The sequence below is a fragment of the Ascidia mentula genome, chromosome 7 (genome assembly GCF_947561715.1).
Source record: "Ascidia mentula chromosome 7, kaAscMent1.1, whole genome shotgun sequence".
Classification (NCBI taxonomy): Eukaryota; Metazoa; Chordata; class Ascidiacea; order Phlebobranchia; family Ascidiidae; genus Ascidia; species Ascidia mentula.
This window is the reverse complement of record NC_138572.1, coordinates 9,895,515-9,908,699: the sequence shown is the minus strand read 5'-3', so window position 1 is coordinate 9,908,699 and position 13,185 is coordinate 9,895,515. Positions and strand designations below refer to the sequence as shown.

The 13,185-nt window shown below is 38.3% G+C and overlaps 2 protein-coding genes across 2 annotated transcripts; both read right to left on the bottom strand.

Moving 5' to 3' along the window:
- Positions 1 to 929: 929 nt before the first annotated feature.
- Positions 930 to 3,514, bottom strand: LOC145909145 (collectin-10-like). The gene is made up of 5 exons (XM_082996462.1): positions 3,389 to 3,514; positions 2,518 to 2,611; positions 2,437 to 2,460; positions 2,055 to 2,205; positions 930 to 1,536 (listed from the first exon to the last, which is right to left on the bottom strand). The coding sequence occupies exons 1-5, from the start codon at positions 3,467 to 3,469 to the stop codon at positions 1,293 to 1,295; spliced, it is 594 nt and encodes a 197-aa protein (XP_082852588.1). The 5' UTR covers positions 3,470 to 3,514; the 3' UTR covers positions 930 to 1,292.
- Positions 3,515 to 6,219: 2,705 nt separating this feature from the next.
- LOC145909146 (collectin-10-like) lies at positions 6,220 to 12,190 on the bottom strand. The gene is made up of 5 exons (XM_082996463.1): positions 12,074 to 12,190; positions 8,494 to 8,587; positions 8,413 to 8,436; positions 8,032 to 8,182; positions 6,220 to 7,508 (listed from the first exon to the last, which is right to left on the bottom strand). Exons 1-5 carry the CDS (start codon positions 12,152 to 12,154, stop codon positions 7,274 to 7,276), a joined length of 585 nt encoding a protein of 194 aa, XP_082852589.1. The 5' UTR covers positions 12,155 to 12,190; the 3' UTR covers positions 6,220 to 7,273.
- Positions 12,191 to 13,185: the final 995 nt, after the last annotated feature.

Genomic DNA, 13,185 nt, shown 5'->3' with positions numbered 1-13,185 from the left:
AGCACACAGTGGTGTGTGTGTTGCGGCCGGCAGTAGTAAAAAGGTTGTGCACCGCTGACTTAAAGCATAACTTTGATCTTGATATCGTAATGTGTTGTTATCGCAAAACTCGTGAAGGGTGATTCATATGGTTCTGCTATCAGAAAATTGCCGCTTCAATGTCAAGCTTATGTATGTTATCGCGAAACGGATGTTGCCTAAACATTGAAAAATGTTGATGGAAAATATTAGTTGTAATTTTATTTTTTGTGACAGCTTTTGCATAAGCTTCGTCTACACCTTTTTGTGCAATTTGTCTCAAATCGAACATATTTACAACTGGAAAAACTTTTCAACTTTGATTCCCGCAGTGTATACAAACAACCAATGGTATGAAACTTGGAAAGTACTGTTACCTAATGTAGCTATGTATGCATAAGACAAGAAGCCAGTAAAGGAACTACTTCCGTTTCGAAAATTTGTCAATATTACGGTTGAATAAGCACGCACAGGCGCATTGTGGGTTGCTAAGGCGATTTCAAGCGTGTTTTTGCCAGTTTTGGAGTGATTTTTGGGTTATTTGTCAGTTGGTCAATAGGTCGTTGATAATTTGGTTAAAACGGATGCAAAATAAACTGCTTTTTGTTTATTTTAAAGTAAGTTTCGTGGTGGAAAGTATTAGTGATGTGCGACGATCAACTTTGTCGTTAAATGAGCATAAATGAACTATGAAAAATGTTGATATTAGGCGGTTTAATATGGTTTCATGTGTTTTTAGACATCGTGATTCTCGTTAAACTAACTTATAAATCGCAGAAGAGCTTTTTGTGGTTTCAAGATAGGTCCATCTCTCATCCATATACATTCTGACTGGGCAAATGCTCTAGCTGACCCTTTGGAGTGCATTTGACCCTTTAGTCGGACATTGTGTATTATCAGCAAAAGTGGATTTTCATTAATGGTTTTATGCATATTGTGTAGAGCGGCACCAACGATATACAAGCTTACTAATTGCGTGAAGACCCACTCTGTTATTTGTTGGTCAATGAAATATAAAGGTTAGTAACTTACACAAGCTATAAGAACGACATCCGAATGAAATTAATAGCACTGTCAGTTCAAAATATATAGAAAAAGCAGCTCAATTACTCGGTCGGTTTAAGAAATACTATACAATGCAAACACCACAGTTTCACAAATCAACTCATTTTGAAGTTTGTATCAACGTAGTTAAGCCCGTATTGATTTACATTTCCATTACTCTCATGTTATAAAATTTCTTTTACAATGGTAGCAGCGATTCGTTCAAATATTTACAACGACGCAAGTTCACAAAGAGTCTTAGAAATAAGTGAACAACCATATTCATGCCAAGCGTTATCATCCAGAATAACACAATCTTCATTTCCTTGACTGTTCGGTTCACCTCTATACCAGTTTGTCCATCCTAGACTAAGTGGAATCCCATCCTCCCACACAAAACTTCCTTCATTTATGACGTCAGTTAGACCAATGGCCGTAAAGTCAAGTTGACTCCCGTAGTGGGCAATCACACTCCTAAAATGAACGATGAGTTATTTTTATTTACTTTTAAATGGTTTTATTTTTTTAGCTTCTTGATAACAAATTTATTTAATGCGGAAAATATCGCCTTTTATTTTAATATCGAATCGCCAATTATATAAGACTTACTGTTTATTAAAATTTAATGTTTGTTTATATGATTTTGGTGACACCCGATCCTTTAGCATTATTGTTTGCAAAACATAGTTTACAGGTCGAAAACAGTGCGTGTACACACACTGTCTGCAGCTCGCCAATATATTATGTTTTTTTGCGCAAGTATAGTTTAGTTTAGCCATTGTGCCCTTCACTTAGTTCGTCTCTGTTATTCACCACCTAGTTATGAGGAACGGATCGTACACCACCACAAAGTGTAAGAATCTGTCCGTGGCTGGTTTACCAGCTAATCCAGTGCCACAGTCACCAGATGCACTGACGACGTATATATTAGGTCGAAATATTGCTACCGTCAGCAGTTCAATGAATGTTAACGTTATTTCACAAGAAGAAACCTGCAGGCATCCTCATTTCTCATCCCAACGGAAGCAACCCGTCCACCCATTTTTAAGCATTTCAATCTCCCATGTTCGTAGCCAGGTCTGTGAGTTACGATCTTGTAGCGATATCCGTTTGTTGCAGTAAAACTTCCAGTCCAATGCTCATCTGTAAAATTTTCTCTTTGTCTGCCTAATTATTCGCATCGATCGTGAGATTTTTTAAAAGATTATCTTTCCACATGCAGAAAAAAATGTGTGCTTTTTTGTATGCTTAGTAAATGCATTTGGTCCTTAATGCTAGGCTTTGATATTCATGTTTTTCAAAATGTTTTTTTATGCAATTTCTGTCCACAAACAATGGTAAGAATTGCCATCATGCAACTTCTTTACGACTTACCCGACTCCAGGTTTCTTATACGACCTGAATAAAACAAAAAAGGTTTGATTTCAACGAAGTTTTCACGTCAAGATTTCTCACGTATAAGGTTTGCGATGATTGATCTTGAAACCGAATCTCCTTTATTCCCTTTGCGACCATCTGACCCATGTCGACCATTCTGCCACGGTGGACCCTAAATGCATATGTCTTCTTTAACGCTCTATGCCGAAAATTATGAGAATGTCCTAAAAAATGCTCTTAGAGACGATCATAAGGTTCACAGGCTTCGCAGCCAATCAGCCCATTTTTCCGAAGCGAGACCTGAAAAATCAAGCTCCCAGCATATGGTACTACTTCTGCATTGTCTTAGAGACGATGTAGAATTTGTATGTCTAAGGTATTTTGAATGCAGCAACATTGTGGTTTTGGAGCTCTATCAATTATTTCTCTATAAACCAGATGCTTTGAAGAAGGTTTGCACGCGAACTTTTAACTTTACTGGAACTACATATAAAATACACCGAAGCACTTGCGCAACGTACAATCGTACCAGTGTGCATGCGCCGTCACAGCGTCGTATCAGAGACGGTTTGCGAAATCGGGCGAGGCGCGGGTATTTCCCAATTGTTGTCGTATCGTTAGCCAGTGGGAATCAGCCTTAACCAAATATAGCGCACACTTCCGTATTCGGCGCGACACTAGGTAACGACTGCACAAAACTATTCACAATGCTGACGCTGCTAATATTTTCCTAACGGGGTGAACATTGGTGATGGGCATAAATCCGTTTGAGTAACAAACCACGGCCTGTTCCTTGTTGTTGTAGATCTGCGGTGCGCTACCGGGTCTGCTGTTGGTGGTTGCAAATAGAACCTTTGCTCAAACCTCAAACAAGCTCGGGACGAGAATGTACAGATAGTTTTCGGATTTGCGTTTTGAAAAGATTAAGTCAACTTTTGTTCAAACTCACCATTGGCGCAGAGTTGTGACTTTGAGGTGATGCTGCTTGTAGAAAGATTGCGATTATCAGAATCCCAAAAACTTTCGACATGTTTTGCTGATATTGAAACAAACAAAACTTAGAAAGTTCCTTTAACAATAATTCTTCAGGTATTTAAACGTGGCCAGATTCAAATCGACACAAACCACAAATAAATCTGGTTTGTAAGTTTTTTTCTCGTTACGTCATAATGCCTTTACGCTATTCTTTAATCACTTCTTCAAGTAAGTGCTTTTTGTCGTTATTTTGTTTCTGATAAATACATTTCGTCTACAGTTCGGCATCGTTATATCTTGCTGCGAGTAATTTATTTCTTGCCTACTGCAGACGTGTCAAAACTATTTGCAGCCGCGTGCATACAAGCTAAACCTCTTAAAGTTCACTGTTCCGAATCATTTCGTTTTGAAGTGTTCTGTTTTTCTCATGAACATGGACATAAATTCGAGGAAAGCGCATCGGCTGCTTGCCTGCTAAAATCTAAAAATGCTCCAAAACATGTATGTTTGCAATAGAATTGATTCTAAGACTGGGCTAGGTTATTGCAAAATGGTCCAAAACGCATTTAATGAATGAATAAAAATATTTAGGGCAAATGCCCCCGGGGTGTCCCCTAAGTTTACTCATTCGCTTTTTTGTTTCATCGAAAAATAGTGAATTGAAATGTCCGCAACCTTTTAAGTATCTTGTCATACAAGTTGTGTCATCTTTGATCAAATTTTGCCTGTCTCTGCTCTGAAAACTCACATGCAATACGTACTGCTGTAAAAAAGTTTTGGGCAACAATTTCGACTAATGTACCCCGGGGGACATTTGCCCAAAATATATATATTCATACGATAGTGCGTCTTGGACCATTTCACAATAACCTAGGCTAGTCCTAGAATCAATTCTATTGCAAACATATATATTTAGGGGCATTTTTGGATTTTTGCAGGTAAACAGCCAAAGCGGTTTCCTCGAATTTATGCCCAGTTACATCAAACCTAAACTAAGTAAAAACAGAACATTTAAAAATGAAATGAATCGGAACAATGAACTTTAAAGAGGTCTTGCTTCTATGCACGCGACTGCAATGGTTTTGAAATGCCAGTGAACCTTGTAAACGAACTGCGAGAGTCGAGATCGCCAAATACAAAGGACCTGCGATCCTGCCTTGCTAAGCGAAAAGCACTTCTTGCGTTGTAAGATGTTAAGTATTCAATATTGTCATCCCAATTAAATTTTCCTGGATAGGGATAGACCAAGATTATAAAAAGCGAATTATTATAAAGGCGCTATTCCAGCTGAAAAGATAGTGTCACAAAAACAACATTTATTGGTGACAAGAAACATCGTCAATTAATCACAAGTAAAATGGCTATTCATGGTTCGAAGGTTATTTCTTTGCATTTGTAACTGCTTAAAGATGGCATAAAATAGACATTGTCAGATTAACTGAGATAGGTAAAGAAATGAAGGCACCGAACAAAGAAAGGGTGTTGAATAAGAGAAGGAGTGGTTACAGTGAAATACAACACATTTCAATAATAGTTGACAAAAAGTGACGTACGTCCAATCATGGAACACAAACTATTTGGCGGTCAATACAGAAAAATCGTCCTTTGAAACTGGCACAATACATATTTTGGAAAATTACCACAAAGTGGGAGAATTTGAGGTGGTTTTAGGGATGAGATGAGGTCACGAACAAATCAAGTTAATTATCACAATTTATGACAGAAAACAGACGATATTTAGGCAAAAGTGTAAAACACATGTTTTACACAACACGAAACGAATTTAGTGCAAAGAATTCTGTACAAAATTTAGACCCCAATATCATTACAAATGTCTCATGGTTTTAGTGATTTTAAGGCCCTCAACGCCATCAATTTACTTCCCGAATGTCCGGGAAGCGCTGAATAAATTCCTGGAGGTGAGCCGTAACGTGACGGAGTGGTGCCCTCATCTTGGTCTTCCGCTTCCGAGCGGATTTCCATTTTCTGAACGATTAACCGCAAGAGGTCGTGCTGCTTGTCCAAAGATGCTTGAATGGTTTTCAGCCTGAAACAGCAATGATGAAACACAAGATAAATAGTGTTTGAACAGTGCTATCGCATTTGTGCTCAATACGTAATTTGTACACTTTCTGACAGGTCTTGGAAATAGGGTGGAAAAAGGTTGTCGATTGTTTGCGTTTATATCACTTATGTACGTTTACTGGCGCAAAACATGGATATCTAGCACCGGTGCCCTAAAATCGCTATCATTATATCACGAAAAGGTAGAAATCGCCCCTTTCCAAAATGCAGTTAATTGTTCTTCGATATACAACATTGAAGCAGGTTAAAATAATAAACTTCTGTGAGTGATTAATATTTCCAGTCAATTTAAGAAAATAGACAATAAAATAAGAATTTGTTTTGCTTATTGGCAAGGATGTAGATTAGGTGAGCAGAATTTTCTGGTTTGCTTTCTGTGAAAACATCCAGTGTTATTTGAATGACGCAGAGCACGAACGTTTGTAAAATATCCCAAGGTTAGAATGATTGTATGCCGGTGCTTAAAGTTCAGGGCGAGGGCAGACGTTGGCCTTGGGGCAAATTATTTGCGTTCTTTGTACAGAAACAGCTCTGTGACGCAAAACTTGACAATATTTATATTATTGTTTCACCTCAGTTACGTGATAAGCAACTATCACTCATGAAAAATCTTTGCATGATACGTGTTTATTTGCAGCACAATAACGCTTCCGAAACGTAGGTACATCAACGTTAAGTTTAGCCAATTTTTTTTTTCTTGCAAATCGAATATTTTTTACTCTGCAAGATCTTTGACGAAATATGCGGATATATTTATTAAAACTAGCATCCGCTAGTGGGCAGTAAAGTACAATGACACTACGACATAACTTCGGTTCAATTCTGATCACGGTGTTGCAAAAAACGTGTCTTCTTGAAACTGTTTTTGAAACGACCGGTTTTCGAAAAGATCAAACATTTAATGACAGTCGATGAATGTGTGAATTATGTAAATACATCTACCTGATTTCATACAGTTTTGAAGTGATTTTGGGGTTATTGGTCAGTTGGTCAGTAGGTCGTTGATAATTTGGTGAAAACACTTGGAAAATATCCTGCTTTTTGTTTATTTTAAGGTTAGTTTCATGGTGAAAAGTATTAGTGATGTGCGACGATCAATTTTGCATTTAAATGAGCATAAATGAAATGAAAAACAAAGATTTCAGGCGGTTTAATATGGTTTCGTGTGTTTTTAGACATCGTGATTCTCGTTAAACTAACTTATAAATCGCAGAAGAGCTTTTTGTGGTTTTAAGATAGTTTCATCTCTCATTTATATACATTCTGGCTGGGAAAATGCTCTAGCTGACCCTTTATTCGAACATTGCGTATTATCAGTAAAAATGGATCTTAATTAATGGTTTTATGCAGATTGTGCAGAGTGGCACCAATGATGTACAAGCTTAATAATTGCGTGAAGACCAACTCTGTTATTTGTTGGTCAATGAAATATAAAGGTTAGTAACTTACACAAGCTATAAGAACGACACCCCAATGTAATTAATAGCACATTCAGTTCAAAATATATAGGAAAAGCAGTCCAATTACTCGGTCGGTTTAAGAGATACTATACAATGCAAAAGCAACTATAGGCAACAGTTATTTTGAATGTCACTTTAAAAAAACAATCATTGTTCAAAATTTAATAACACCACAGTTCACAAATCAACTCATTTTAAAGTTTGTATCAAAGTTGTTAATCAAAGCTAAGCCCGTATTTATTTATATTTCGATTACTCTAATGTTATAAAATTTCTTTTACAATGGTAGCAGCGATTCGTTAAACTATTTACAACTACACAAGTTCACAAAGAGTCTTAGAAATAAGTGAACAACCATAATCATGCCATGCGTTATCATCCAGAATAACACAATCTTCATTTCCTTGACTGTTCGGTTCACCTCTATACCAGTTTGTAAATCCTAGAAGTGGAATCCCATCCTCCCACACAAAACTTCCTTCAGTTATGATGTCAGTTAGACCAATGGCCGTAAAGTCAAGTTGACTCCCGTAGTGGGCAATCACACTCCTAAAATGAACGATGAGTTATTTTTATTTCCTTTTAAAGGGTTTTATTTTTTTATCTTCTTGATAACAAATTTATTTAACGCGGAAAATATCGCCTTTTATTTTAATATCGAGTCGCCAATTATATAAGACTTACTGTTTATTGAAATTTAATGTTTGTTTATATGATTTGGATTACACCCGATCCTTTAGCATTACTGTTTGCCAAACATAGTTTACAGGTCAAAAACAGTGCGTGTACACACACTGTCTGCAGCTCGCCGATATATTATGTTTTTTTTCACAAGTATAGTTTAGTTTAGCCATTGTGCCCTTCACTTAGTTCGTCTCTGTTATTCACCACCTAGTTATGAGGAACGGATCGTACACCACCACAAAGTGTAAGAATCTGTCCGTGGCTGGTTTACCGGCTAATCCAGTGCCACAGTCACCAGATGCACTGACGACGTATATATTAGGTCGAAATATTGTTCACTACCGTCAGCATGTTCAATGAATGTTTACGTTATTTTACAAGTAGAAACCTGTAGACAGGCTCAATTCTCATTCCAACGGAAGCAACCCGTCCACCCATGTTTAAGCATTTCAATCTCCCATGTTCGTAGCCAGGTCTGTGAGTTACGATCTTGTAGCGATATCCGTTTGTTGCAGTAAAACTTCCAGTCCAATGCTCATCTGTAAAATTTTCTCTTTGTCTGTCTAATTATTCGCATCGATCGTGAGATTTTTTAAAAGATTACTTCCCACATGCAGAAAAAAATGTGTGCATTTTTTGTATGCTTAGTAAATGCATTTGGTCCTTAATGCAAGGCTTAGATATACATGTTTTTCAAAATGTTTTTTATGCAATTTCTGTCCACAAACAATGGTAAGAATTGCCATCATGCAATTTCTTTACGACTTACCCAACTCCAGGTTTCTTACACGACCTGAATAAAACAAAAAAGGTTTGATTTCAACGAAGTTTTCACGTCAAGATTTCTCACGTTTAAGGTTTGTGATGATTGATCTTGAAACCGAATCTCCTTTATTCCCTTTGCGACCATCTGACCTATGTAGACCATTCTGCCCCGGTGGAGCCTAAATGCATATGTCTTCTTTAACGCTCTATGCCGAAAATTATAAGAATGTCCTAAAAATGCTCTTAGAGACGATCATAATTTTCACAGGCTTCGCAGCCAATCAGCCTATTTTTCCGAAGCGAGACCTGAAAAATCAAGCTCCCAGCATATGGTACTACTTCTGCATTTCCTCATTTCTGAAAAATTTCCTCATTTTTTATGATATTTACAACAATTTTGTGATGATTCATGTGTGATCAAACTACAAATGAAAGTTTTTAATTATTATTTCTGAAACTTTGTCAGGAAGTGGCTGAGCTCCGTTGCAATCAATTCGATGTCCCAGAAAATCAATTTGCGTTTTTCCGAAAACGCATTTATTCACGTTAAGGACAAGGCCATTGTCTGCAAGTCGTTGAAATAGTTGTTTGAGATGTGTGCGGTGAACCTTTAACGAGGAACTCGCAACCAGTATATCATCTAGGTAAACAAAGGTAAAATCCAATGATTGACAAACAGAATCCATAAGTCTTTGAAAAGCTTGAGCAGCGTTCTTTAATCCAAAAGGCTCAAATAAACCAAAGGGGGTGATGACGGCTGTCTTTGGAATGTCGGTTTTAGCAACTGGCACCTGGTGGTATCCGCGCACCAAATCAATTTTTGAAAACACTTTTGCTCCATCAAGCCTTGAACTAAAGTCCTGAATGTGCGGTATGTTGTAACGGTCTGGTATTGTGGCAGCATTCAGACGGCGATAATCGCCACACGGTCGCCAATCACCGGAGGATTTCGGCACCATATGTCATGGTGATGCCCATGGACTGGAAGATCTGCGAATAATACCCACTTGCAACATTTTAGAAAACTCGCGTTTTGCTATTTGCAATTTTTCTGGCGACAAGCGTCGTGCTTTTGCGTGAACTGGTGGACCGTCAGTTGGAATATAGTGTTCTACCTGATGTTTTGGCGTTGCTGCGGAGAACTTGGGAGTAGTTATGGAAGGAAACTGCGTTAGCAATTGTGGGTAAATGTTGTTGCTTGTCGAAAGTGCGTTGAGTTGCATTGGTGAGTAATTGGTACAATGAAGTGGTGCACTTGCAAAGGAACGAGCGTTTAACAAGCATTTGTGCCTCAGGTCGACAAGCAAGGAATTTGCGCGCAGGAAATCTGCTCCGAGAAGCGGCCTGGGCACGTGGGCTAAAACAAACTTCCAAGAAAACTTGCCGGCTACTAAATCGAGCGAAATTGTTTTTGTTCCAACTGTTTTAATGGCGCTCCCATTAGCGGCAATAAGCTTGAAGTCGTTGCATTGACGCAAGCGTTCCCTACTGGAGGCCGGATAAACGCTAACTTCTGCTCCAGTGTCGACCAAAAATTTTTGTTGTGAATTACGGTCCCATAGAAAAAACAAGTTCTTGTGCTGGCCGCTGCTGCAGTTAACAACGGCCGGCCTTTAAGTTTTCCTGATAAGCACAAGGTTGCTGGTATTTAAGGGCACGGTCGCCAAAGCGTTGGTGAAAAAAACAGAAACCGTTCTTACGTGATTGCTGCGCAGGTCTTGCTGAAGGCATCTCACGCTTGCGGACTTTTGAAACGAAAAATTGCTCGCTGTTTCTTGCCTTCCAAAGTACGTCGGCACGTTGTGCTAATTGCCTTGGTTCGACCAACGTCTCTTTTGTCAACACGAGCCGAATTTCTTCTGGCAAGGTTCGAAGAAAAATGTAGTGAAACAAAAAAACATGGCTTATGACCGGCCATCAGGGACAACATTTCATCCATGAGCTGCGATGGTGATCGGTCTCCAAGCTCGGTAATGTTAAGCAATCGTGCAGCTCTTTCATACTCCGTAAGTCCAAATGTTCTAAGCAAGCGTTCCTTGATTGCTGCGTATTTGTTCTGCTCAGGCGGACTTTCAAGTAGATCCAAAAGACGGCTTGCTGTTAGTTGGTCCAATGCTGACACCACATAATAATACTGCGTTCTATCGCAAGATATTTTGCGTAGCGTTACTTGTGCTTCGGTTTGTTGAAACCACACTCGGGGTTGTTCAGTCCAGAACGTGGGTAGTTTCAAACAAATAGCAGTGTGTGGTACTTCTTCTTGATCCTGCATTGTCCAAGAAATATCGTTTCTTGACGCTCGGGGTCACCAAAATGTGGCGTGCTTGCTCTTTATTCGAAGTAAATCGAATGATGCGAACATGGCGTGACACATGACACGTGAGAGAATCGCAAGAAAAAGGTAACAAGCACTGAAACCAAATCAACCCGCGACGGTACATCTTTACAACATATTATGTCGCTACAGGACCAAATATATGTAAGAGTGAATATGTACAAGATGTTAGCATGTGGCAACAGTAGTTTATCAAAAAATGCTTTTGCTACAGCCATTCACTATTACTAGGATCAGGAATTTGACTGTCCATTGCATATACCTGTGATAAAATTTTTGACACAGAATGTGAATACAGTTTTGCTCAAGTTACATAATGTTTAATATTGTACTGTTAGTAGCTTTTTGTGGTTTGTCAGTAATAAATAAATTAAAAAAAATATATACATTCAAAAAGATAAATTATTTTATGGAACAGTGATTGCTGGCAGAATACCCATAATTTAGATTGTACTTGATGCTTAAGCACTTAATATTGTCAGATATTTATATGTATTGCTAGTAACACCTTTAGTTCTTAATAAAATTGACAAATTTATTGTTTACAGAAGAGAAAAAACAACAGATTGTATTTTCAAGCAGTTGGTAATGAGGTGACCTACTTACTAGGCTTGTAATTGGGTTGTTTTTCACATAAAGCATGTTCTGGAAGGACCCACATATTCAAAAAACAACAAATTAAGTTTTGTGAAAATAATAGCAGCAAGCTATTTACAATTGTTTCATGTTGTTGATCATGTGTTTTGGAAGCGTGAATAAATTTTGAAAGCAGCAACATTGTGGTTTTGGAGCTCTATCAATTATTTCTCTATAAACCAGATGCTTTGAAGAAGGTTTGCACGCGAACTTTTAACTTTACTGGAACTACATATAAAACACACCAAAGCAATTGCGCAACGTACAATCGTACCAGTGTGCATGCGCCGTCGCAGCGTCGTATCAGATACGGTTTGCGAAATCGGGCGAGGCGCGGGTATTTCCCAATTGTTGTCGTATCGTTAGCCAGTGGGAATCAGCCTTAACCAAATATAGCGCACACTTCCGTATTCGGCGCGACACTAGGTAACGACTGCACAAAACCGTTCACAATGCTGACGATGCTAATATTTTCCTAACGGGGTGAACATTGGTGATGGGCATAAATCCGTTTGAGTAACAAACCACGGTCTGTTCCTTGTTGTTGTAGATCTGCGGTGCGCTTCCTGGTCTGCTGTTGGTGGTTGCAAATAGAACCTTTGCTCAAACCTCAAACATGCTCGAGGCGAGAATGTACAGATAGTTTTCGGATTTGCGTTTTGAAAAGATTAAATCAACTTTTGTTCAAACTCACCATTGGCGCAGAGTTGTGACTTTGAGGTGATGCTGCTTGTAGAAAGATTGCGATTATCAGAATCCCAAAAACTTTCGACATGTTTTGCTGATATTGAAACAAACAAAACTTAGAAAGTTCCTTCAACAATAATTCTTCAGGTATTTAAACGTGGCCAGGTTCAAATCGACACAAACCACAAATAAATCTGGTTTGTAAGTTTTTTTCTCGTTACGTCATAATGCCTTTACGCTATTCTTTAATCACTTCTTCAAGTAAGTGCTTTTTGTCGTTATTTTGTTTCTGATATATATATTTCGTCTACAGTTCGGCATTGTTATATCTTGCTGCGAGAAATTTATTTCTTGCCTACTGCAGACGTGTCAAAACTATTTGCAGCCGCGTGCATACAAGCTAAACCTCTTTAAAGTTCACTGTTCCGAATCATTTCGTTTTGAAGTGTTCTGTTTTTCTCATGTTTAGGTTTATGGAACATGGGCATAAATTCGAGGAAAGTGCTTCGGCTGCTTCCCTGCTAAAATCTAAAAAAGCTTCAAAACATGTATGTTTCGAATACAATTGATTGTAAGACTGGGTTAGGTTATTGCGAAATGGTCAAAAACGCATTAATGAATGAATAAAAATATTTAGGGCAACTGCCCCCGGGGTGTCCCCTAAGTTTTCTCAGTCGCTTTTTTGTTTCATCGAAAAATAGTGAATTGAAATGTCCGCAACCTTTTAGGTATCTTGTGATACAGGTTGTGCCATGTGTGATCGAATATTGTCTGTCTCTGCTCTGAAAATTCGCATGCAATACGTATTGCTGTAAAAAAGTTTTTGGCATCAATTTCAACTTATGTACCCCGGGGGACATTTGCCCAAAATATATATATTCATACGATAGTGCGTCTTGGACCATTTCACAATAACCTAGGCTAGTCCTAGAATCACTTCTATTGGAAACATATATGTTTAGGGGCATTTTTGGATTTTTGCAGGTAAACAGCCAAAGCGGTTTCCTCGAATTTATGCCCAGTTACATCAAACCTAAACATGAGAAAAACAGAACACTTCAAAATGAAATGATTCGGAACAGTGAACTTTAAAGAGGTTTCGCTTCTATGCACACGGCT